The sequence below is a fragment of the Mixophyes fleayi genome, chromosome 11 (assembly GCF_038048845.1).
Source record: "Mixophyes fleayi isolate aMixFle1 chromosome 11, aMixFle1.hap1, whole genome shotgun sequence".
NCBI classification, from domain to species: Eukaryota; Metazoa; Chordata; class Amphibia; order Anura; family Limnodynastidae; genus Mixophyes; species Mixophyes fleayi.
The window spans coordinates 45,511,979-45,539,686 of record NC_134412.1 but is presented as its reverse complement, the minus strand read 5'-3'; the positions used below and the strand labels follow the sequence as shown (position 1 = coordinate 45,539,686).

Here is a 27,708-nt window from a genome sequence, read left to right as displayed (position 1 = left end):
ACACAAGAAGCCTTCTGTACATGTAGAGACAACTAGAGCAAAATATCATCATGGAATTTTAAACATTTTCCTTGTTATCAACCTATAGTCGGCAGTATCATTCCGTTTGAAAGCACTCATGATAGGACATGCCAGTCAAAGACCAATCATACTGATGAAACTTTATATATATTGCCCACTTGTCAATTTTAATTAATTAACTCAGGCGCTAAAGTAATAAACCTAAAAATCATTCATTTAGTAACAAGACAAAGACAGATCAACAAAGGACACAAAAGCCTGTCGCTCAATATAGAGGGAACATGGTGCACCCCTTTTTATCAATTAAACAAAACAATAAAACAGTTGATCAATCGTTTGAGGTTTGAAATCTCGCAGGCTTTTCCCAAACACCGGGTGATTCATTTACTGTTCCTGCATAGCCACAGTGTCTATTAGAGTATTTACTCTCAACATCTGTTTCTTAACACATAAATTTTATAGATTTATGTTTTTATAGGAGACCTGTATCAATTTTATAAGAGGATTCTACTATATAAGTGTCATATGCTTTTGACTTTATGTTTGTCTTTTTTAGACTAGTATTTGTATTGTTAAATAAATATATAATTATTTATAGTTTTATGTGTTTTATTATTAACACTTATAAAGAAAGACAATTTGCGACTCTTAAAACTGCCCTGGTTTTAATGTTTAGGTTAAAATATGCTCTGGCTTCTCAACTGAAAAAAATAAATAAATAAATTCCCTTAATGACACATTTACATAGCGATACAAAATATGTGACTTACAATAAAACAAAACTGAAAAAGCTAAAATATTTTGCATCCGTTTCACAAATTTCCTGGTTTACTTCATTCAAAACAGGGAAGTCTTAGAATCAGTGCCCTGTTTACCAATATTTATCATAGTTCAGTGCATCGATGTAGAAAGAGGGAAATTCCCTTTTCTGATCAATATGGAAGATCCTGAGACAAACTGATGACCACAACATTTCCAACTCATGTCCATAAAAGCAGCAGCATGGTCATTGCGATGACGCTGTACTAAAAATACTTCACAGCAAAACCACTGAGATACAGTCCATGCAAGATGTCACACATCATAGAAGAGGCGAACCAATTGGTACCGGATCAGGAAGGCACAGCAGCTTCCTAGGACCTGCAAGAACAGCAAAACTGTAATTGTAACTTTCATATGACATATACGATGTTAAAGTAGACCTTTGCAACACACTTCTGTTTTATAACGTTAGTGTTATGTGTGGGTGTGCAGTGTTTAGGGTAACTAACAGGTGGTGTACCTCTCCTGCAGCACTTTAATCTTGTGTTTGCTCCCATACCCACCTAATCCGCTTTCACTGACTTGTGTGTAGCCGAGTATACCATTTATCTTTTGTCCTTTTTTTCCTTTCCATCCTTTATACATATAGCTAATTAATCTAGATATAGTATGTTGCATCAGTGGCAGCGAAGGACAATGGTATCCTGAATCAGCTAAAAGACAATTTTAAGTAAATGTGTCAAATGGAAAGTGAGAAAAATGAAAAGCATAAAAGTTTTTTTTTGTATGATATGATCAACACACATCGGTATATTTTTTTTCATCCAATAAACACTTAAAACGGGCCTTGGGATATTGGAACAAGGCTTACCAAGTGTATATCTGCACTCCCTCCGTCCTCTGTGTGCACTAGCTGTAAAAGTGGTGGAGGTCTGAAGGGCACGTTGGGGATTTTGAGTATAGATGGGAACTGAAGGCTTGTGGGGGTCTGAGTGCATATGGGCATTTTTTGTGGCAAGTGGGAGGTCTGAGTGGCACGTGGTGGAATTCTGGAGCATGTGAGAAGGAAGTGGGGACATTTTGGTATATGTGAGGTTTTCTTGCAGAGATCATTTTTGGGCAGTTTCTTTCATTCCTAACATTAAGGCACGCATATCAGGTTGCCCATTACTGCCTACGATAAATGCAATCAGGAAAATAAAACAGGACTACATAAAAACACAGACAAAGCCAGAGACTGAACACTCATCAGTATATAGAACCCATATGCACCAGTGGGTAGTAATAATAATAATAATAATAATAATAATAATAATAATAATAAATGGGTCACTGTAGATTGCAGTTATTTGAGGAAACCTGTCCCATGAGCATTATAAACACAATACATAATTGCCTGTGTTTCAATGCACTACTGAAAACAAATCAAAACACAAATCACAAGTGGGTTTAGCAAGTATTAGCATCATTTAAAAAGTTAACAGGTATTGAATAAAAATAAGAGGTGTTACATTTTGTTGACAATATATTGCAATTATTCATTTGCCAATCTGCCATAAACAAAGTAATTTTATACATAGTTTTCTACTAATGCCGTAGAACAGTATAATTATAGAATTTCAGGGCCTGAACGAAAGGGAGTGCCAGATGACCGTGTAGTATTCAAAAAACAAAACATAAACACATATACTCAAATAAAGCTGTTCCTCCATTTATACAGATTGCACCCTCTGTACTTTGGATAACTCTAAAGGTGCGGACCCTGTGAATTAGACATATGTATTGTATTCACAATTGACACTAGGCAAGTGTAAATGATGCACTCTCTTTATATTATGCACCTCATATTAGCATACGATCATGTTCTAGCTCTTCACATGTATTTATTCTGTTTATTTCACGTATAATAGAGGGACTTCAAAGCATGAGGTGTAGATCCAGAAAGTTTCTCCTACACTCACTACCTCTATAAAAAACAAAATGCAAAAAAAAAAGTATTGCAATAGGGAAATTTGTTGCTATACTTCAGCACAGATCTGCATCATTAGCAAAGTTAAATAAATTACCTCCATATGCTAAAAGCCATTTAACATAATTAATATCCAGAGATGCAAATGAGTTGTACCAACAACAGTATTTATTTTATTTATTATTTTTTCTTTGTATAGTGCGGAGTATAGCAGCTCATGAAAGAAGATTGTTTTTATGGTAAAGAAAGGGGTTTCCCCAATTAGACACTTTGGGCCTGATGCAGAGTTAGTTGCAAATTTACAGATAGAAAAAAATAAAAAAAGCACGGAAAGCTATTATACAAAAAACAGATCATGAAATACCAAGATACATCACCTAATATTGTGTGCACTGCAATCACTAAAACTAAACATAACCATCCCATTCTAACTTCATCTGCTTCATAAACAGACATTTACATTTCCTGCACTTGGAAATCAGATAGATTTACTTAACTGACCAAGCTCAATAAAGTTAAGTCTATTGGAGTGTTTATTCAGAGCTAGCATCCAGTTTTCTCTAAAACGTTAATGTTCTGATGTTAAATTAAGAGGATATTTGTTTGTAGCCATCCAACATTGAGTTTAAAAGTTTTCTAAAATGTGGCTAGCTCATGTTACCTTCATGTAATGATCAAAATATTGATTTAAATTTCTGTTAGGACATACAACTGGGCTCCTCTTTGGCATTTAAATGCTGTTACAACCATTTCTTTTACAGCATAAACTAAAAATGTGCAGGTATCTGTGATGCTGTCTTTACCTACTACATATAAACTCTCCAATATTTGTGGGAGGAGATGGAATCCTAGAGCACTAGTGAGATTAGTTAAAAGGAATATATTTAGCTCAGCTCTTTTTATGGCTTTTGAAACACCCACAAATGTGAGGTTATTCATCCTACTCATGTTATCCAATTCATCTAATATAGATGAAATAATCAGTTTTCTGAGCCTTCAGTAACACAATGTAGCAACTTCTCTTCTTACGCACTATCTCTATGATGTACAGAGGTAAGCTATTTTGCATTAGTTTAAATTAGGTGTGAAAGATGTAAAATGTCAAATTTAGGTATGAAATGACTTAATATTGCCTTAGTTGTAGCTTCTCAACTCTAGAAGGACTTCTGGTAGCCAGTGACTTCATTTAAATTGTACAAATTATTTTCAACTTCGGGTTTCAGGAGAGTCTGGAGTATTGGATTGTGTTGCACTCCCTGCAGCCTTGTTTATATCCTAGTATCACCATTTGTGTGTATAAGGAAAAAGAAGGATCTGTTATCTGAAACGTTCTTCAGCACTGGAATGTATTCACATGTATTTATTGTGTTTATTCCATGTATAAGAGAGGGAATTCTAATGACCCATTCACATAGTAATAGTGGGGTGAATCTGAAAAGGTCCTTAAGGGTAATTAAGTCTATTCAATCCACTTGTATTGTAAAACACTACAAGGACACAGTAGTATTAAGAAAAGGTTGATAAAAGACTCCTTAGCAATGATCTATACAGCAGCATAGTAGAATTTTACATTCTGTGATCGAAGAGTAATAATCACTTTACAACGACAATTAATGATCCACATGAAATATATAGAATCAGGCTAGCAATCTTAAAAATATGCCAGCAAGTAATTAAACATTTCTGAAGATCAAAACACACCAAAGATCCAACAATAGTATGTGTTACATCATAGTCTTACCATGATTCGGTCACTAAGAACCGTACTAGGGTAATTCTTGGGGAGTCATGCATGCTCTCACGTGTATAGCGTTATAGCGCCAAAACATGTTATAACTAAAAAATTAAGGACATCCCAAGAACAAGTATATGAGACAATTTTCAAATTTAATACAAAATTCTATAATAAAACTGAGTCCTCTGTTCATAATGTACGAATAGCTTTAGAAAACAGTGGTGTGCCATTTAATAGGTCTATAGGGTATTCCCACGTGCAAGGCTTTTATAGCTGTCCTTTTCGGTACATGGCTCTTCTTCTAGTTTTTCATGACGTGTCTGCCAGCGGCAACGTCAATCATTACTGATTCACTTCTGATTCCAAAGACATTACAGACAAACAACAAACTCATTACAATAAAAATGCCTGGAGTACATAAACCGGTTAATTTGAAATAGTTCACTCCTAGCTTTGTCTCCCACAGGCACTTGGTTACAATACACTGCCTTTTGTCTGTAAATTTTGCAATCAAAACAATTTTGTTCAGGTAAGAGGGAATTTAAGTATTGCAACAATGGACTCCCAAGGTTTACAAATGTGGTAATTAGCGGTGTCCTATAGGCTGAGGTACCTGGCCCCCAACACACTTTTTTTCTACACTTTGTGCGCACTGCAAAGTTAAAGGGAGCTCGACTTCCTCAAAAATTATTTCAGGTGAACAGGTTGTCAATTTAAAAGCAGAAACACCAAGGTAATATTTTCTGAAACACTACCATGTTCTACAACTGAATGGGGTTTCTGGAGAACTGGACTGATATCTGTCAGGCCTAGGCTGCACCTATCCTTGGAGAGAGTGCACCACTGTTAAGGGAAAAATGGTTAGAAAGCAGAAAGAGCCTTTAAAATGAGCAACTAAAAAGGAGGGTTGAAAACAAAAGCAGTGTCCAATAGAATTAGACAGAGATCAGGGTTTACTGTAGGACAGGCTTGGCTAACCTGTGGCACTCCAGGTGTTGTGAAACGACAAGTCCCAGCATACCCTTCCATCAATAAGCTGCTATATATTGGCAAAGCAAGCATGCTGGGGCTTGTAGTTTCACAACACCTGGAGTGCCACAGGTTAGCCAAGCCTGCTATAGGGAAACAGGGGGGAGGTGTATGAAGAAGCAATAAGGAAGTGTGTCAAATTAAAAATGTTAGGAGTCTTCCAAACAGAAAAGGTCAACTATAATTAATGATAATGAAAAGAGTGCTAATGTAGTGAGTATAACTGAGATTTGGCTTGATAAAAGAGACAGTTAACAGTGAAATCTACAGGGGGGAGGGGGGATTAGGTTTACCAACTTGCTGCAAAAAAGTTCACAATATCCAAAACCCAGTCTTGTGGGACGTGAATTAAAGTCCAGCTGCAGCACCAAACAGGTGAAAGTAGTTCATTAGAGAAAGTGGAGTGCACTTGTAATCTAGTATTCAGAAGACTCCTCTTCTTCGGCAGGTGATCTGGAATTTCTGATTACCGGTTGAAGTAGAGGAGTCTGCTTAAATGCATGGAAAAAGAGCATCTGGAAGGGTTAATCACTTCCATAATGGAACAGTCATATAAATGTCCAAGGCCTGCAAAGCAATTTGTATTTTTCACTTGTTCTATTGAAAGCCTTCTGTCTTTCCTATCTAGCATACATCCATATTTATCTACTGGATAAAACCCAAGACTGGGTAGAAAATTTTGAATATAGAATGACCAATAAAAGTACTGATTGGGTTTTTATTATAAGCCACCCCACATAAAATTATAGTACCAAAAGTCAATGAGCATTACAAACAGAAAGGACAGCAAACAACAATGGGGGTTTTCAACTAAACAGATATAAATCAGGACAATGAAACAAGTAGTTCTGGTAAAGGAGATGCTTTTTATCCATTTAAAAAGATAATTACATTTCACATGGTGTAGAAGAATGAATGCGAGGGGGACTGGTATTATCAAACAGAACATACACTATATGAACAAAAGTATTCGGATGCTTGACCATTACACCAACAGGGAATATAATGATTTTTTATTCAAATACATATATTTTAATACGGAGTTATTCCCCCTTTTGAAGAGATAACAGCTTCCACTCTTCTTGGAAGGCTTTCTGCAAGATTGGAGTGTTTCTGTGAGAATTTGTGCACACTCAGTCTGTAGAGCCTTTATGAGGTCAGGCACTGCTGTTGGACGAGAAGGCCTGGCTCGTACTCTCCATTCCACTTCATCCCAAAGGTGCTCGATGGGGTTGAGGTTAGGGGTCTGTGTGGGCCAGTCAAGTTCTTCCACACCAAACTCATCAAACTATGTCTTTGTAGTCCTTACTTTGCGCACTGGGGCACAGTCATGTTGGAATAGAAAAGGGCCTTCCCCAAACTGTTGCCACAAAGCATAGCATTGTCAAAAATGACTTGGTATGATGAAGCATTAAGATTGACCTTCACTTGAGATAAGGGGCATAGCCTAAACCCTGAAAAACAGCCCCAAACCATTGTCTCTCCTTCACCAAACTTCACAATTGGTATAATGCAGTCAGGTAGGCAACGTTCTCCCAGCACCCGCCAAACCCATACTTACCCATCTGACTAATAAACAGAGAAGTGTGATTCGTCACTCCACAGAAGTTTCCACTGCTCCATAGTCCAGTGTCTTTATACCACTTCATCAGACACTTGGCATTAGTCTTGGTGATATGAGGCTTGCATGCAGATGCTCGGAATATAGAAACCCATTCCATTAAGCTCCCACCGCACAGTCTTTGTGCTTACATTAATGCCAGTGGAAGTTTGGAACTTTTCAGCTATGGAATCAGCAGAGCGTTGGTGACTTTTACGCACCATGCGCCTTAACAGTCGTTGACCCCGCTCTGTGATTTTACGTAGTCTTCAGCTTTGTGGCTGAGCTGCTGTTGTTCCTAAACGATTCCATTTTCTGATAATATCACCTACAGTTGACCATGGAAGACCCAGCAGGGATGAAATTTCACAAATCGTCTTATTGCAAAGGTGGCATCCTATCACAGTACCACGCTTGAAGTCACTGAGCTCTTCAGAACGACCCATTTTGTTTCACAAATGTTTGCAAATGGAGACTGCATGACTAGGTGCTCGATTTTATACACCTCTGGCAACGGGTCTGATTGAAACACCTCAATTCAATAATTAACAGGTGTGCCCAAATACTTTTGTCTATATAGTGCATATTATATCCAATATACAGGTAAGGGAATAGACATAGGTAACATTTGACTTCGGTTCCGTAAAACGCTTTGTAAGGGAGCTACAAAACCTATGAATTTTAGAAATAAGGGGCAATCAGCTCAGAGGAGCAATAAAGTAGACTGGGAAAGTGTATTCTTAAATAAAGCACAGAGACCAAATGGGAGATTTTTTTTTGTTAAGATTTGTAAAAAAAGGCACCATTGTGGTTATTTACACTACATTCCCATATGGACACCTGCACATCACATCCATTTGTGTTTGTTAAACATCGCATTCCAAAACCATGATAATATATGGAGTAGATATCCCCCCTTTGCTGCTAGAACAGCCTCCACTCTTCTGGGAATGATTTCCACTAGATTTGTAACATGGCTGCAGGGATTTGTATGAATTCAAACTTAACTTCCTACCTTATCTTCTGCCTCCATCCCCTACTCTCCCTCTCTCCCCTGCGTCTCTCTGTCTGTCCACCCCTCCCCTTAGATTGTACGCTCCTCTGAGCAGGGCCATCTCTCCTCCTGTTTCCACCACTTCTAACTCTGCTCTCCAGCTACTTAGCCCTCCTCCTCGAGGGTCCTCCACCCCACGTCTACTCTCGCTCCCTCCTCCCCCCTGGGGGTCTCCCTGTCTTCCGCGCCCTCCTTCTTGGGCCCCGTCATTTGCGGATCCTCTCTCCCCCTTCCCCGCCCTCTCTAGCTGTGCATTGAGCTTATTGAGTTACTGTGCTTACTGTTTACTGTACTGTGCTGTCTCCCATTGTATTGTAATTTGTTTGTCCCTGTACGGGCGCTACGGACACCTTGTGACGCCTTATAAATAAAAATTAATAATAATAATAATAATAATTCAGACACAAGAGCATTAATGAGGTCAGAAACTGTTGGAACAATAAGGGCTGGCTCACTCTCTGTTTCAATGCATTGAAAAGGTTTTTGACGGGGTTGGTACACACCAGTCAGGATCTTCCACAACAAACACTGGAAACCATTTTTTGATGTACCTCACACTTGCATGGGGTACTGTTATGCTGAAACAGGAAATGGCCTTCCACAAACTGTTGCGACAAAGTTGTAAGCACACAATTCTCAAAAATGCCATTGTATGCTGTAGAGTAATCTCTTAACCAGAACTAAGGCGCCCCAGACCGTCGTTTTTCCTCCACCAAACTTTAGGTGACAGAATGCATTCAGGTAGGAAGCATTCTGCTGGCATCTACCAAACCCAAAGTTGTCAGACTGCCAGATGTTAAAGCGTGGTTCATAACCCCAAAGAGTGTGATTGTACTGCTCTAGTCCAATGGCAGTTGGCATTGAACATGGTGGTCTGAGGCTCATATGCTGCTGCTCGACCCTGGAAACACAATCCATGGAGATCCTAACGAATAGTTCTTGTGCAGACATTACTTTGAGAGACAGTTTAGAACTCAGTAGTGAGAGTGTTGCAACCAAAGAGACTATTTTCATGTGCCAAGCTCTTCAGGACTCATCGGTCCTGTTCTGTGAACTTGTGTCGCCTGCTACTAGACATTTCCACTTTACAATAACAGCACAGTTAACCAGAGCAGCTCTAACAGGGCAGGAATTTGATAAACTTGAATTGTTGTAAAGGTAGCATTCTAAGATGGTGCCACATTGAAAGACACAGAAATCTTCAATACGACCCATTTTACATGTTAACTATGGAGTAACATGCCATAAACACAGCTGTATATTATGCACCCGTGTGGGTGTGGCTGAAATGGCCAAACACATGAATTAGAAGGTGTATCAACATACTTTTGGTCATGTAGAGGAAGTAATGTAGCAAAATATGTAATCTATATCTCTCTAATATAATTATATATATATATAAATATATATATATATAATCAAGTAGTAAAGTGAGAAAATGAACTGCAGCAGTTAAAGCTGATTTTTAAAAATATGTTTGTCTGAATGCACAAAAGAATAAAAAGCTTAAAGTAAGTTGTGTAGTAACAACTTATGCACACTGTTAAATGTTACTTGTCCAATTAGTCCTAACAAGATGAAAACAGATAAAGCACCTGGTCCATATGGCATCCAGACACATATGTTAACCACTTTCAGTCAATTTTAAAACATTATTTCTTTTGTTTATAGACTCATTCATAGCCAGGTCAGAAGATTGTTGGAAAGTAGACGCAGTACCAATCTTTAAAGAGGGAACATAATCAGAACAAAGAAATTATAGACCTTTGAGTCTGACTTTGGTCGCTGATAAATTATTTGAAGAAACTCTAAAGGTGCATTTGTGTAACATAATGTAAACAACTGTTTGAAAACACTTGTCACCGTGGTTTGCGAGACAAATCTTTATATTGATCTTAACTCATTTATATCTCCCATATCCTAAAGGAAAAAATAAATAAAAAAAAAGAAAAACAATAGTTTTTCTAACCTCTCTATAGAATGATTTAAACCTTCCATTCATTGTATTAATAGGGTCCTCTTGTTCTATGTCCTTCATATAGTGTGATTATCAAAACTGTGCACTTTATTAAAGATGTTGTCTATAAAGTGACTTCCAGGATAGTGATATTATATTTGTGTCATGCACATTTATCCCCTTTTCATACATCCATGAATTTAAATTTGAATATAGTGCAAGTAGGATTGTTCAATACTATTCCACATAAGTCTGATATATAAGATGAGAGTGCTAGATTGAGAGGAAAGGTATGTACATGAGTAGAGAACTGGTTGAAATACAGGAGACAAAGGGAAATTATAAATGGAACTTATTCAGACTTAATAATAGTATATCACACGGTAAAAGTATTGAGACGTGTCCTTTTTATTTATGACCTTCTGGACTACCTAGAAGTAAAGCTAAATACACACTAATGCAATCTTACTTCAGATGCGATTTCTGTAATAATTTTACCAACGATTGAAAGTACCAATGTACACATCTACACGATTTACTGTCAAAGTGTCTGAAATCTGCATCTCATAACCATCTACTAAAAAGATTGTATACTCTACAGAAAACTGCCTACGCTGTTGGTCAGGAGTGCATACACACTACCACATTTGGAAAAAAAGGGAGGGTGAACAAACCGGTCTACGTGGTACGAAATAGGATATTATCCCTATTGCGATCTAAGGAAAAATGAAAATGATGTCCTTAAAGGGTGCACCCTACACTTGTTAATAAGTATATAAACAGAAGAGAAGCAAAGCAAGTGTATTTAGAGGCACTCCGGGATAATGGAAAGTGAAAATATAACTTTTATTGAATTATTACTTGTAAAAGTAGAGGACAAAATTAGGAGCGAAATATAAACATAAACAAGTGAGAAAAATACAAAAAATGAATTATAAAATAATGTGCATTGTGAAAGTGTGGTTAAAATTGCAATATAAATTGCAAGGCTCCACTAATATCCCCGATAAGTAGATATAGTAATCACATAAAATAGTGTATGTAGACCTGCTTCCATATAAAGGAGAGACCGTAGGTCAGGCAAACCCTTGTTAGGAAAAAAACCCGTGTCAGGCTCAAATAATAGCTCAGCAGAAGAAATATCAAATCCGCTGCATAGAGTGACTAAATGCCTTCCATAGCCTAGAATTGCGGGATTATGTGTTATACCCTGCCTATCTGTGATCTGGGGAGCGATTCAAGAGGAAGCCATGGTATCGAGATACAGTGGCGCTAAACACAGACGCGCATTTCGCTCTTCGATTTTTCAAGGCTAAATGGCAGCGAGAAATGACAGCTCTTATATAGTCAGAGGGTGGGTGTATCCAAAAGACATATTATCCAATCGTCAATCTCTCCCCGTGATTAAATTGAGTGGCATTTTTTAAAGCCAATCAGCACGTCTCCGTGAACGGCGTGGAGATAATCATCTCATTGAGAGTGTTAACTGGTAAAGGCCCATCATTAAATAATGTAGTAGACATTCCATCAAAACAATTTGTAATACTTATAAACATTAAACAATGTCAGTAAAGTTGTTTAATAGTCGTAAGGCGGACCACTTTCACAAAAATACAGAGATTAGCGTTGTAAGAAATAAGTGGCAATGTATAGTGTGGTATTACAATGTACAATATGGTACAGTGCAAATTTATTCCAGCATTGAGTTTAAAGCCTATAGGCAAGTAGATATTATCAATGTATTTAAAAAGCAGTTTTAGGTGAAGGAGAATATAATACATCACCGCATTAGACCGGGAATATGTTTAGCCAAAAAATATATCTTTTATAAGCCTGACCAGCGGTATCTCCACCTCTTTAGATTGAGATTCTTAAAGTCATTCATAAAATTCCTAGATTGCTAGTAAAGCTTTCTCATTAATAACATAGAGACAAGCTTATGTCAGGCTGTTAGCGAGAAGATAAACTAACCTCAGGATGAGATCCTGTCACATAACACATGCCAATATCATTAACCAGGAGGAACAGTAAATCGCCTCCGTACGGCAACTAAGGAGTAGTGCTAACAGCTTGACATAAGCTTGTCTCTATGTTATTAATGAGACAGCTTACAGACCTATGCACCCACGGAATATGCACTACAGCATTGACCTCCACTGTCATCACACATGCAGTAGCCATCGAGAAGTGGTTCACAGCGTCAATACCTCCCATGCACAGCGTTTTGTAAAGTTCTGCTATTGCCGCATCAAAAAGCCACACTAACACAGAAGTCCTGGTTATCAAATATCTGGGGCTTTTGGCTCATAAAGAAGTAGAACTCTGGTAGCTGTATTAGAACAAGGTTCGTGGGTGGTATTAATCATGAGAATTATTTTTAAATAGTTTCAAGCTAATGTACTGGAGATCAGGCTGTCATGAAGAGCCAACTTCAGGTGCAGGTGGATGGTTCATTATTGTGGATGAAATGTAGGGTGCTTAAGGGTGGACACGCTCTGGATACCTAGGGGCATATTCAATTAAGCCAGCACATCGTGACTACGCATTTTAAGTGTCAATACGGTTCCGCAACATTGCGAACTTCCCTTCGCAACCCTATGGTGTGAGATCAGAAATCTGCGGTGTTGCTATAACATGTTGACACTAGCCACGATGTGCCAGCTTAATTTAATATGCCCCTAGGGTTCATTATGCCACAAATGACTATCACTTTTGCTAGTATTAAATATAGTCAAATGCTATAGAAGAGACACACTTGTAAAATTAGAAACAAGCTACATGTGCTGTCCTTTCAAAGCTGGAAACGAGTAGCAACTATATAAATCATTAGTTTATGCTGTTTATATCCAATATATTGTATTGCAATGGTGCCTATACTATAGTCTAGTATAGGACTTGCATGTACGATAAAGATGCACCAGTAGGATTCTGTTTGGATACATTTTTAGACATGATCACAAATGTAATGTAACAAAACACTAAATGGATTCCTGTCTATGGTACCTGTATGACAAGTAAAAGTATTGTAAGGAGTCTCTCATTAGTTGGTCCAATTAGCTTCAGCACAAAGTTTATAAGGGTCATGTTACTTATTTCCATGAATTCTCCTTCTTCACCCTGCTGTCGTCTAACATCAACCGCATGAAGTGCTTCAGTAACCTAAATAGTCACAACACAGAGACAAACATCAATAGGTCAGAATGTTATATTGTATTGGTATTTAATTTGTTCCAGTTCAACTGGTTTCAAATTTGTGATTTCTGTTTAAAAAATTGTATTGGAAGATGTAGGCACCTTTATAACAAAAGCTCCAATTTCCGACAGATCTTTTGTTTTGAACTTCGAGTAACTCATATTCAGGTTTCCAGTATGAGGATCCAATCTACAGAGATGTACAAACACACGTTGCTGTACTGCTTGCATAGTTAATTGAATATAAGTACGGCTTGCTTTATATATAGTATGACAAAGTGCAAAGATTGTTTTATATCACCGACATAGATCTGTGTTTAACAGTGGGTAAGCAGAGTGGTAAACGGTTTGTACTTACCTTGGCAGCCGATGGCGTGGACATGGGATTATGTGCAGTAACTGTGGCAGAGAATATAAGAAGTTCAAAACTTGAGGGATGAAGAACAGCAGCATAGTTTTGCTGAAGTGCCCAATGATGCCAACCACAGCAAAAGTCATACCAGCAAAGTAACAAAATGTATCACCAACAAAGACACTGGAAGGGTACCTGTTAAAAAAAAGCCAAGACAAACATACAACTGAATATATATCCGGTATCTGAATATATTTTATAAGTGTCCGGTAAATAGTTGACAAAGTGGTCAAGAGAATGTATTGTAATACAATAAAAAGATTTTTGTACTTACCGTTAAATCTATTTCTCTAAACACAGTTGGGCGACATTGCTAACCATGGGGTATAGAGGGCGGTGTGGCATAAAGGCACTACAAACTTGTCTAGCCTGCTCCCTCCCCTCTATGCACCCCCCCCCCCCCTACTCTGGCAGGAAAGTATTAACTAACCAAGCCACAAGAGAGGTCAAAACGCAAACCAACAGAATTGTCAGAACAAATCAAGGGTGGGAGCGCAGTGTCCCCCAACTGTCTTTAGAGAAATAGAATTTACAGTCAGTACAAAAATCTTCTTTTCTCTTGCATAAACAGTTGGGGGACACTGCTAACTATGCAGATGTTCCAAAGCTTCCCCGATGGGTGGGAATACCCAGACTGAGCGACACGTAAAACTTTATGGCCAAAACTTGCATCTTTGGAAGCAAACACATGGAAATCAATAGAATCTGGTGAATGTGTGGACAGAAGACCATGTAGCTGCCCAGCACAACTGCTGGCTAAGGAAATGGCCAGTAAAAAGACCACCTTCCAGGAGAGAAATTTAAGAGGAACAAATTCCAGCGGTTCAAAAGGTGATTTCTGAGAACCAAAAGGTGACTGCACATATAGAACCCCATGCACAAAAGGTTTGCACATTAGGCAATAGAGCCAAACGCCTCTGGAAATAGACTGAAAACACCGAAATTTGGACTTTAAGGGACGCCAGATGCAATCCCTTATCATGACCATCCTGTAGGAAAGCTAGCAACCTAGCTATCCGAAAAGAAAAAGTAGGAGCCTTTCTCGTCTCCAACCAATAAGGGTTTCAGATTCTGTGATAATTACTAGAAGATGAGGATTTCCTGGAGTTGATCGTTATCTGCCAAACCTTTATTTCTTAGAATTAAGGTTTCAACTTCCAGGCTGTCAAAGCCAACCGTGCCAGGTCTTGGTTAAGGAACGAAAGTTGGCTGAGCAGGTGTTCTCTTAGAGGAAGATGCCAGGGCAGTTCCACTACCATGCTGAGAAGGTCCATGTACCAGGACCTTCGAGGCCAATCAGGAGTCAGTAGCCTTACCTTTTTTAGAACCCTCGGCAACAATGGAATTGGAGGGGAGACATATACCAACTGGAACCTCCAAGAACTGTCAAGGCAACATGCTGAATTTCATGATATTGATAATCCAGCTACGCGCAGAACCAACTTTTATCAGATTATCCAGGTAGGGAATGATCACTACACCTCGCAACCTTAACAACGCAGCCATTACCTTTGTGAATACCCGAGGAGCTGTAGCCAGACCAATGGGAAGAGCTCGGAATGGATTGTGCTCCTGATCCACCGCAAGCCTCAGAAGGCTGTGGTGTCCCTTCCAAATGGGTACGAGTAAGTATGCATCCTTGATGTCCAAAGACGCTAGAGATTTGTATTTTTCCATGGAGTTTATAATAGAACGTATGGACTCCATCTGAAACCCTGGAATTCCTAAATTGGTTTTTAAATTTAGAATAGGGCAGAATGTCCGCTCTCATCTTGGTGCTCGTCAGGAATGTAAAAAACCTGTCTCACTGCCAAGAACAAGTCTTCAATTCCCTGTCTGATGCAAGGATCATCTTCCCAACCAGACACATCCTGATACTCTGATTCATCTAGAACTTCGCCCTCCTACTGTAAGGAGGGATCCATATCAGAGTCTCTCAAATCCTGGGGGAGAGGGGGCGCTAAGCGTTTACGCTGTTTGCCCACAATTGCGGTGATTAATAAGAAGACCAGCCACTGGACTGACCTTTCCAAATTTTGCATCCACTGGGGCTCACTGGAGACCCTTGATGCCTCAGACAGTGACAGACACCTGTCCTGAGGGAAGGTTAATCGACAACTGTGTACCCAACAAAGAGGAAGTACAGGTATTTGTACCTACCATCCACAAACGTGGATTGTCTCTCCAAAGTTCTGCAATGGACCTCGACAGTTCCTTGGCCCATGCCGGTTCCGCCATGTCCGCCTTTCCCACAGACGATCACTGGCACAAGTCCTCAGACTCACAGACATTGCAAAGAACCTCCAGTTCTGACTGGCCACCAACCATTTTACAGTGACCCCTGAAGCAGGTGAAATATAGCACAGAAACAGCTTTGGACTTGGAACCTGTCCCTCTTTCTGACATAATGAGAAAATGAAAGAGGTGACAATTATGAGAGACACACTGTAGAACAATCTATATGTATTAGATATTTATCAGTAAATACACCCCCACTATACTGTGAAAAAAATGGGTGTAGAGCAGTGGTTCCCAAACTTTTGCAGTTCGCGGCACCCTTAGAGTCTCCAAATTTTAATTCATGCTTCAGCTTCTTCAGAAAAGCTTATTTTTAAAGGATTAAATCAAACTGGATCACTAATTTCACATCAGATTAACACTATAGGGCAGTGGTTCCCAAACTTTTGCAGTTCGCGGCACCCTTAGTCTTCAATTTTTTCAAGGCACCCCTCCAAAATAATTATTGAGCAGTCCTGTTTTAGAAGTAGTTGGGGCAAAAAAATGTAATAAGTATTTAGGTCAGGACAGAAATACTTATTTAGTTGTATGCAAAAATGCCCCCTCTGCATCCAGACACACTGCCCACTCTCACACTGCCCCCTCTGCCCTCTGTCACGCTGTCCCTCCTCCTCTGCTCTGTCACGCTGTCCCCCCTCCTCTGCCCTCTCTCACAATGTCCCCCTCCTCTGCTCTCTCACACGCTGTCCCCTCCTCTGCCCTCTCACGCTGTGTCCCCCTCCACTGCCCCTCTCACGCTGTGTCCCCCTCCACTGCCCCTCTGTCCCCCTCCTCTGCCCCTCTGTCCCCCTCCTCTGCCCCTCTGTCACCATCCTTTGCCCCGCTGTCACCATCCTCTGCTCTCATCCTCTGTCCCGCTGTCACCCTCCTCTGTCACCATCCTGTCCCCCGCCTCTGTCCCACTGTCACCATCCTCTGCTCTCCTCCTCTGTCCCGCTGTCACCATCCTCTGTCCCACTGTCACCATCCTCTGCTCTCCTCCTCTGTCCCGCTGTCACCAACCTCTGTCCCACTGTCACCATCCTCTGCTCTCCTCCTCTGTCCCGCTGTCACCATCCTCTGTCACCAACCTCTGTCCCACTGTCACCATCCTCTGCTCTCCTCCTCTGTCCTGCTGTCACCAACCTCTGTCCCACTGTCACCATCCTCTGCTCTTCTCCTCTGTCCCGCTGTCACCAACCTCTGTCCCACTGTCACCATCCTCTGTCATCAACCTCTGTCACCAACCTCTGTCCCACTGTCACCATCCTCTGCTCTCCTCCTCTGTCCTGCTGTCACCAACCTCTGTCCCACTGTCACCATCCTCTGCTCTCCTCCTCTGTCCCGCTGTCACCATCCTCTGTCCCCCTCCTCTGTCACCATCCTGTCCCCCTCCTCTGTCCCACTGTCACCACCCTCTGCTATCCTCCTCTGTCCTGCTGTCACCATCCTCTGTCCCCCTCCTCTGTCCCGCTGTCACCATCCTCTGTCCCCCTCCTCTGCCCCGCTGTCACCATCCTCTGTCCCCCTCCTCTGCCCCGCTGTCACCATCCTCTGTCCCCCTCCTCTGCCACGATCCCTCTCACTCTGCCCTGCGCCAGCCATAAAAAACAACAAAACACAGAAACTTACCAATCCGTCGGGCGCCGGGACCCAGCAGCCTCCTCTCTCCTGCAGCTTGTTACTGACGTCGATATTCAGTGACAGCTGCAGGAGAGAGGAGGCTGCTGGGTCCCGGATTGGTAAGTCTCTGTGTTTTGTTGTTTTTTATGTCTGGCCTGCGGCACCCCAGTGACAGCGCCGCGGCACCCCTGGGAGCCGCGGCGCACAGTTTGGGAACCGCCGGTGTAGAGTATGCTCTACATACTAAAAGTGTATATCAGAGTGGCAAATACATATACGGTTTGCCAATTACATGCAGAAAGCAAAGAGTGACAAAACAACACAATCACAGTTAGAAAACCTAAAGCCTGGGAAAACAGGGTGTAACGCTTCGATTCCGAAACCGGGGGGGGGGGCGGATTAAGGTAATGGAGGCCCCAGGGCTAAGGGGGCCTCCATTCCCCCGTGAGGGCCCCCCCGTGATCAGAGCTGTGTCCCGTCCCCCTGTCCCCCCCCCGTTGACCCGAGCCACCCCCAAGGCACTTGCCTCCTTCTCCGGCGAGCTGTATGCTCTTTACTGAGGAGATCTCGTGAGAGTGAGACTCACGAGATCTCCTCAGTAAGGAGACTACAGCGCGCCGGGGAAGGACCGCAGTGAAAGTGCTCAGCATGCTGAGCACTTAAAAGGGCCCCCTGGATGCCCGAAGTCCCTAGGCTGTAGCCCAGTTAGCTCTATGGTTAATCCGGCCCTGCCCGCAAGTAGTACCTGTCTCGTTGCCTGTATTTAATTTATCTGGAAACTGCCATGTTCCAGCATCAGACTAACTTCATGCATTCATTCAGCTATACTCAGTTCGGCACAGGTGCAAGCCTATTGCACTTCTGGACCTCCCTCCTCTTGTCATTGACTGAGCATTTCTGGAGCACTATTTAAACCTCCTGGATTCACCTGACTGATGCCTGTTCTTCAAGCTCACTTTCTGTAGCCCGTGGTTCTGGTTCCTGTCCTCCTTGTGGATCTCTGCTATTCCAGTCTGCTCTCAGTTTGTGGCCTCTGTTGAACCATCGCTGCTCCAGTACTACTATTACCATCTCCAGTGTACTTCATCATGACAGCTCTGGTTCTCTCCTCGCTACCGCTCAGAGCTGCTACTACTATTGTGACTCATCAGCTGTTTCCACGAGTTATCTCTGCTACTCCAGTCTGCTCTCAGTCTCCGGCTGTGTTGAACTTTTGCTGTTCCAGTACTGCTAATACCATCTCACCTGTACCACATCGTGACAGCTCCAGTTCTCTGACCGCTGCCGCTGTGAGCCGCAACTGCATTGGTAACTCATTGCCTGTTCTCCCCAGTTACCTCTGCTTCCCGTGTGCTCAGCATAACTCTAGTGCTATACTCCAGCTGTTCCAGTATCTCCACCTATCACCATTGCGACAGTCTCCCCTTTTCCTTGTTGTACCACAGGACATCTATTCTCTTTGTGCCTTATTAATCTCTACCCGTGTTACTTGGCTCCTCAACACCGTTCTGCTGTTCACCCTCTCACAGGACCGCGACCTGCAGGTTTGGTGCTGCCAAGTCCATACCTCCTTGCGGGGGTTCCTGGTGAAAACCACCTGCCTGTTAAGACTCCGCGCCTGTGGGTGGGCTAAGCCATGTCCAGCAGAGCCTAGGGATCAATTTCAACCGTGACACAGGGGGAGTAACCCTCTAGCTCCTCCTCCTCCGTTCTGCAGCCCACATTACTGCGCTCTGGCGACAGCACCTGTCTAGTAATAATGCCCTCTGTACCTGCTTTGTCCTCCACTTTCTGTCAGTGCCGATTTGGTGCTGGCAGCAGGGTTGGGCAAGAATTGCTGGCATGTCTGTCTCCCCTCTGCGTAGGAGACTGGCACATGCAGCCATGGCCCCCAGAGCGGTCTGCTACACTGCTCTGGTCAGTGGCTGGGTCCCTGAGCACTATCCCAGTGCCAGGTGACCCTTTTTCTGGGGGCCTGCAGTATGACAGGGGGAGCGGCACTAAAGTGCCTGATGGTGCTCTCACTGTCTGCCTATGTGAACACTGCTACAAAAGTGAAAAAAGAATAAAATCAAAACTCCTTAAGCAAGACAGGCCTAATAAAAAAAACTGAGCATTTCCTGTCAGAGGGGGGGGGGGTTGGGGGACTAGAGGGGAGGGAGATTTACTCCACAGTGCCTTCTATACCCCAAGGTTAGCAGTGTACCCAACGGTTTATGTGATCAGAGTCAAAAAAAATTAACATAAATAAATGAATTAACCACTGCTGTTAGTACATTTTATTTCTTTGTACAAAGCAGACTTTGCAATGCCGACCACCCGCAGCGTGATCACAGATCTCTTTCAGCTTCAGTGGGCATTAGTACATTGAGAGATAACTGTATACAAAGGCCAATAGTTATCTTCTAAACGTATTTAATAACATCGACAACTTTTGCTCCTGATGAAGTCTTGAGTTGTGCAAGACGAAACGCGTTGAGCTGTATCCAGTGTGTTTTCCAGTACCTCATGTGAGTGCTTTTATTACATTTTATTAAATTTTTTATATGCATACCAAAATATCTTCCCTTTTTTTCAATCTTATGCATTTTCGCCATCTAGATGAGGTTGTGACTGTGAAGTCATTGGTCTTGCACATGTTTTAATATTCTCCAGAAGTGGGATACTTCATGATATCTGGTACGCAGATTTATACGTTTTCTCTGTTGCACTTATATGGCTGTCATTTAATTGGTAACCTTGGGATACCAATCCCACACACCCCATAGGATTGTGGGGTTATTGGTGATATTGCACTCACTAAAAATACTACAGAGTTATACTATGTTTGCTTTTTCTGCATTTTTGTACTGATCGGTGGAGATCTGGAGGACTACAAGTACAGCAAAGACTACTCCACTATCTCCTAAAAGACCCATCGTTGTTTACCTCACGGTACGCATGTTATTGCTCTATCCCACGTTGTATATTTGATATACCACTGAAAGGCGCCCTGCTTGTTTTTCTGTTGCAGTAATCCATTCCGTCCGGATTACCCATCTGGCGTCAGGCTATCGAGGCTGCCACTCTTACAAGAGTCAAGTGATATTTATGTACTGTGGATACGGGACTTAATTGCTATACATTGTATAATATATATATATATATATATATATATATATATATATATATACACACACATATACATACATACACACATACACATATTCCATCTTACTATTTTGAAGTGGTCACGCTGTGGTGATCAGCGCCAGATATATCTTTTATTTGCTTATAGTATTTAATAACATACCTGATTGTTTTAGATGAGATTGATATTGAGCATTGGCTCATTTGGCCAATATTGTTGCAGATATTGCAGTGTGTGTGTTGCCAATTTCCAGAACAAGCATTCGATTGCAAATAATTTAAAGAAATTATAATATCAGCAACAAGTCTAATCTGTATAATACATAGAGAAGTAGGATGATAGCATAAAATTACTTTGCTGTAACTAACCAGTCCTAAAGACAGATATATCATTAGCCAATGCTCCTTGCTGTTCCCCTCACTCCTCCTCCATTGTTATGGTCAAGTGGGAAGATATCTCCTTAAAAGGCTGTGTAAACCCATTCTTGCAATCATAATAAGAGTGGAGAACAGAGGCTACAGCTACACTACTGGGATCCTTTAGGGAGAAAAATAAATATATATATACACATACATACATATACATATACACACATCAGTAAGAAGGTAGGAGGTAGAAGAAGCCTAGTTGGACTTATTTGTAGAGAAGTAGAACTGAAAGAATATGAAAGAGTGAAAGATATTGTCAGTCTGTGACTACCCCTCTGTCTATGTTTAAGTGTGTTATAATAAATATAAATTAAATATATTATTACAACTAGGATAATTTGCATCAGAGTTCCATCAGGGACAAAATATCCTTCGAATTTACAGTAGGTCATACAATATCCCATCTGTAATTTACACAAGCAAATATAAAAAGGTTGCATGCACATAGAATATTTGATTTCAGCAGAATGTAATGCTCTATGTTGTATATCACTTAGCTGAGTGGTGTGAGCGGTTTCCAAACCAATGCAAAAAGGTTCCTATGGTACTGAACACCCAGGTTGTGTACTTACCAGTTGTGGTACAGTAAACCCAGTGTGGTGAAGAAAAATGGAATAATAAAGTAGAGGGAAAACAGATGATCATCATGACAGTCACCTAGAAAACAGGATATACTGAAATAACAATTAATATATTAACATTAACATTTCAGCATTTTATAAACAAAATAAAAATAAACTAAACATTGAGACTGAGGGCAGGGTAGGATTTATTAAATTAAGCAACTATAACAGAGAGGAACAAAGATATGAAAATATTTTTCTAACTTCTAGTGGTAATGTATGCATATGTTAAATAAACCAAAATACAAATATCTAGTTAAGCATACTTATAAACACAGGAAGTACTACTCACCATTTAATTCTGCAATATTAAAGATTATTATGGAACCAGCTATGATCAAAGACTGACCAGCCTCTAGCCCATTGATTCCTGCTAGAATGTTAATGGCATTGGTACAGAAGACAGCCAGCATACCCATGTAAACATAGTATAGGATACCTATGGAAAATAATATCAAAAATAAAAGTGTGCAAGGATGCAGAAAGTGCATATAACGATTGAAGAATAACACAGGTCTGCATAAAAAATATTTTGGACAGCTTTTGGTGCGCTGAATCCAAAAATGACAGCCGTTTTGTCCTGGGACGTCAGGTTTTCGAACAAACGGGTAGTCATAGTTTAAAAAAATCTCGCAACGCAAATATTTTATTAACATGAAAAATATTAACTCAGGTGACGACAAAATTAACACCACACTCAAGTAGATTGCTTGTGAAATCGTCTTTTTTTAAACTCTAAACTTCTTTTTGAGCTTTTCCTCTTGTAGGTGGCTTCCGGAAGATCCCTGTACAACATCCAGCAGTAGTCAGCCATCATCGTAACACTCCATTTCCCTGGATACCTTCTTTCCATTTCTTTTATATCTTGATGGAAACGTTCTTCCTGCTCTTCACTCACTGCTCCCAAATTTTCAGGAAAATAGTCAAGGTGTGAGTTGAGAAAACGGACTTTTAAGCTCATGGAGCAACCAAGCTTGTGGAACACTTTCAACATTGTTTCCACCATTTCCTTGTAGTTTGGGTCCTTTTGGTTTCCCAAAAAGTTTCTTTATGACCACAGTAAAGGCAACCCACGCTTCTTTTGAGTTGGAGTCATTGAACTGATGAAGTCTGTCGGATATGAGTTTTCTAATATCCGGGCCAACAAAAACCCCCTCTTTCAGTTTTGCCTCCGTTAAACCTGGAAACTTGGATCCCAAGTACTTGAAGCATTCGCTATCTTTGGTGCCTTAACAAATTGCTACATTAATCCTAATTTTAGATGGAGTGGTGGTAATAAAACCTTCTCAGGGGGTACCAATGTATCTCTAAGAACATTCTTTTCATCAACAACAAGACTTCTTGGTGGCCAATTTTTTTTGCTTCCAGTGATTTTGCCGGTCTCTACTGTCCCATAAACATAGAAAACAAGGGTATTTGGTGTACCCAGCCTGTTGTCCCAGCAGCATACACAATACTTTTAAATCCCCACATACCAACCAGTTTTGGTTTTGATAACCCACTTTCTTGAGTACAAACTCCAAGTTCTCATAAGTCTACTTCAAGTACACTGAATGAGCAACAGGAATGGACGCATGACAGCCACCATTGTGTAGTAAAACTGCTTTTAAGCTTCTTTTGGAAGAGTCAATGAAAAGCCTCCATTCAGAAGAATCACACTGAATGTGGAACTGAGCCATCAACCCCTCTAAATCAGAGCAAAACACCAAATTGCCCTCATGATAAAAGTAAGATAGGAAGTCTTTTTCTCGATGTCTGTACCATGCAAAAGATATACCTTCCATCAACAAATTTTTGCTTTTAAGTCTAGAACCAAGTAATTCAGCAGATTGCTTAGGTAGATCTAGGTCTCTCCCTAGCAAGCACACTCAACAATGCAGTGATCACCATCAGGACCAATAAACATGTATTTTCATGTTTTTGGGAGCACTGGCAGTGAAAATAAATTTGTTTTTCCATGTTCAGTTTTTTTCCCCCCAAGTATGATGAATTTAAAATTTAGCGATTTCCAGCTACCTGTTTGACAAAGGCACATTTCGATTGTGAAAAAACCTGACGTCCTAGGAAAAAACAGTGGTCATTTTCGAATTCAGCGCACCAAAAAACATAAGAATTAGATAAAATTATGAAAACAGCTTTTTGGTTGCAGACCTGTGTAATTAAACACAAACATTTTTACATAAAGCAAAACGTACACTGCTCAGAATTAACATTGTTTGTTACTATATCCTAAACTATTGCGTCTCCCTTCAATACAAGTAACTAGTGACAAAATAGTTGCCCGTGCAGCTCAGAACGCTAAACATGGATCTTTCAGATTTTCAAAATGTAACATTAACACAAGACTAAAGCAAATTACAAATCACAAAAGTGTAAACTTAGAGTACATGCTCAATTGCCACCTCACGCGCACACTTTTGTGAAATTGCACCCATTTTTTATGAGGAAGGACATGAATGTGTGGACCAAGATGGCAGTGTTTTTGGGGCCGCAAAAGATTAGGCACATGAGCAATCCAAATTTTGCGCTAAAGTACAGAAATAAAATTTCATCTTGCAGGATAGAATTACTTAAATGAGAAAAAAGGATGGAGAGAATTTACTTAGAGGAGTTTCTGGCTCTCCCCACAAAAGTACATGAATTATCTGCTACCTTGCCCTATACTTAGAACGAGAGCGCATTTAGCTGTACTTTGACCAATAGAATAAAAAATGGCATTTAATAAAGGCAGTCTAATGCCTCCTAACTCTTATTATTAACTTAAGAAACAAGTGTTGCTAAACCAAGCAGTATTTTAAGACAATGAAGGAAAAGCTTAGATTAACAGAGGGGGTGGCTCTAAAGTGGTAGCAGGTTAGTTCATTGTTCCAGCCCCGCACATCTTCTAGGATAGAGAAATCCAAACTCAGTCCTCAAGAGCTACCAGTCCTCTGGTTTTGGATCTGGATTAACTTCATGTTTTGGTTTTGGCCAAAACGCCCTTGTGTGTTTTGGTTCCCGATTTTTTTCCTCTAAAATCTCTATTTTATTTTTTAAATAAAATCACATATTTTTTCTTTCCCCCCCCCCGCAACATTATTATTAACCTCAATAACACTAATTTCAAGTCCTTTGTTTGAAAGTGTATGACAATAATAGGTGGTCAAAATTTACTGCAGCGACCTGGCTGGATGCTAAGCAACAGCAATGACTCAAACACACGGCAGTTCCTAGCACAACTAAGAAACATTGCCACACAGGAGTGTCAGTAAAGAAAAGTGGTGCAATTAGCAACGGAGCTCTCCTCTTTGTGTTTTACCTATATAACACAGTACAATGTGATTTCAGATTTAGAAGACCAAGCCTGCCAGTCCTATTATTTCTATTTCAGCAATGACAATTAGCAATGGAGCTCTCCTTAATGTCACTGGAGACTTTGAAGAACACTGCTACCCCTCCCCTTTCTTTTCTACCTATGACACTGCCCAACTGCACTAGAGACTGCCAAGAACTGTGCTATCCCTTCTGTGTCCCTCTGTGAAATGGCGCTGGATCTCCATGGAGGGAGGTACTTATAGAACCCAAAGTTTGCGAGATCCGACAACATAACGATGATGTTTTGCCTCGTTTTCAATTCCGAGGGCGTGCGAAAGTACAGAGCCGTCTCGGCTCAGTAGTCTAATCTGCTAAGTTCGGGTGTGTTCGGTTCTCGAGGAATGGAGTCTGAGCATCTCTAGTTTTTAGGTTTTCTTTAATCATGCACAGGTGAGTTAATCTATTTGGCTAGGTCAGTAATTATTTCACCTGTTTCTACAGACAAGAAATCCTGAAAACATGACCTGTTGGTAGCTCTTGAAGATTGGGTTTGAGCACCTCTGTTCCAGAACATCCCCCAAGCCACAAAACTTGGTGCAAATTGATTAAACTGTCAAGTGGGTGTGCACATGACAGAAAATTAGGTGCATTTGCTCATATGAAAAAGCATTGCAGGTCAGAAGAGGTTTGCAGATCGTAAATTACATTTAGTATCTTCAAAAAGAGCAACAAGTTGCCCAAGCAGTGTTGTACAGAACAGGCTTACAGCTACTCTTTGTAGGTGTTACCATAGCAACAACATGTCCTGCTATCAGTATTGGACACTAAATATTACTGCATAAAAAGGTAATTGTACTCACCCAGATCCACATGAAGCCCCAGAAGGGGCCTGAACGGCTTAGGCACTAAAATGGTAGTGTTGCCAAACGTGGTGAAGTAGACCATGAGAAGTGGAAGAGAAGCTGCAGTGGGCAACAGTAACTTATGCCGCCAGCGTAGGTTCAGAACATCATCGGCAAAACCCAGAAAGATCATACAGCAGATAGCAAGTAATGAGCCAATGAGAGATACAAACTGAAAAAGAGAAATTGACACAGGGAAACCAGAACACAACATGAACAGTGTGGCAACATTTTTAATAACTATATGTGTTTACGTTGACATGTGGAATATTAAAGCAAAATGGAGTGAAAGTGTGTGATGAGCACACTTACAGATGCAGGATATATTAGGGTTTAAAAGTTAATGAGGTTTAAATGATAGAAAGAATTATCAGTGCCAGGGCAATTTTATCACCTCATGATGTGGGAAATCTTGACACTTCTCCTCCATGAAACAACTCAGAAACGGGACAGGAATGAAGCAAAAAAGGATGAGAAGGAACACCGCTCCACTAATCACTCCCTGAGATTCTGGACTGTAAAGACATGGACATCAACAATCAGAACAGTTGTTCTACTTACGAACACACACAAGGAGCATCTATATATTCTAACATGTTCATTTGAAACTTAATACTAATTTATGAAATATTATATTATCATATCCTGAAAAATGATAGTCAGTATATAGTGACATATCCATTCTATATTTTCAGCTTCTTCCTGCTGCTGTGAGAAACCGTGTTCACTAACAATGTGTTATCCTGAGAACCAAGCAAATGTAATACAATACAGTTGCTTCTGTACTGCAATTTTTCACAAGTAGGTCTTTAAATCCCATGTTGATGTGTCTGTACAATGCATTGCACAGCTTAGCTATAACAATTATGCACCAGAAGCTGTTTGTATCAGTGTGTTACATTTGAAACGAATAAAGACTGCTAAACCCTTCTATGACATATCCCCACACACTGTTACAGTCATCACAATATACATATTGTGATGACTGTAACAGTGTGTGATGTATGTGTTCTAGACTGACATAACGCATATATATTATAGCAATGTACAATTCATGCGTCTCATGAGCTAGTAACAATAATAGGAGTTGTACTGTATGATGTACAGTGTAGTCTGTCAATACATAAGATGTCCAGCCCCTGAAACACTTACATTGGCTCCTTGCTAGACTTGTTTAGGTCAATTCCATAAAGTCTAGCTGCAATGAAATGTTCCTTAAAGGCCGGGATGAGCAAGGCGGTGGCCAAGCCACCCAGCACCGAGCCAGCCAGGTTTACAAGCAATGGTATAGCCGGCATGTTTCATCAACACAGACTCTTCCTATTTCCGTCAGTAAAAGTAGCCTTCCATAGCATTGTGTACACGTGTCCCAGGTCGCGATTGGCTGGTGAGAGGAAGAGGCACGGTCTAGATTCTAGACTCTAGAATGAAGTTAATGAACGGGTGCAGCCAGTTATTGACAGTATGTCAGCATGTAGCTTTATACGCATCGGTATCCCATCACAAGATTGTTTCTTTTTTGCGTCCATGTCAGTTATTATAAGCTTTAAAGCAAATTTCACAAAACAAATTAAGAAATCTAGCTGGAATGCATTATATATGTATCTAGAGTTAAAGTCAGTTTACGTCAAAATAGCAAACCCAAAATGAATACCAATAAAATGACAGTTATGTGTGTATGCCCCCCGCAAATGATGGGC

At 40.6% G+C, this 27,708-nt stretch overlaps 1 protein-coding gene across 1 annotated transcript; it reads right to left on the bottom strand.

Annotated features, from left to right (window-relative positions):
• Nucleotides 1-285: 285 nt before the first annotated feature.
• DPAGT1 (dolichyl-phosphate N-acetylglucosaminephosphotransferase 1) lies at nucleotides 286-27,415 on the bottom strand. The gene is made up of 9 exons (XM_075191332.1): nucleotides 27,161-27,415; nucleotides 26,403-26,523; nucleotides 25,967-26,180; nucleotides 22,105-22,251; nucleotides 21,762-21,846; nucleotides 13,678-13,866; nucleotides 13,422-13,509; nucleotides 13,131-13,286; nucleotides 286-1,161 (listed from the first exon to the last, which is right to left on the bottom strand). The coding sequence occupies exons 1-9, from the start codon at nucleotides 27,304-27,306 to the stop codon at nucleotides 1,096-1,098; spliced, it is 1,212 nt and encodes a 403-aa protein (XP_075047433.1). The 5' UTR covers nucleotides 27,307-27,415; the 3' UTR covers nucleotides 286-1,095.
• Nucleotides 27,416-27,708: the final 293 nt, after the last annotated feature.

Excerpts from the sequence above, each read along its gene's own strand:
- DPAGT1 (XM_075191332.1), bottom strand. The coding sequence starts at position 27,306 with ATGCCGGCTATACCATTGCTTGTAAACCTGGCTGGCTCGGTGCTGGGT. Across the intron at positions 13,867-21,761 it reads GGTTTACTGTACCACAACTG|GTACCCTTCCAGTGTCTTTG; the intron begins GTAAGTACACAA and ends TTTTTTTAACAG. Across the intron at positions 13,287-13,421 it reads TTGGAGCTTTTGTTATAAAG|GTTACTGAAGCACTTCATGC; the intron begins GTGCCTACATCT and ends GTGACTATTTAG.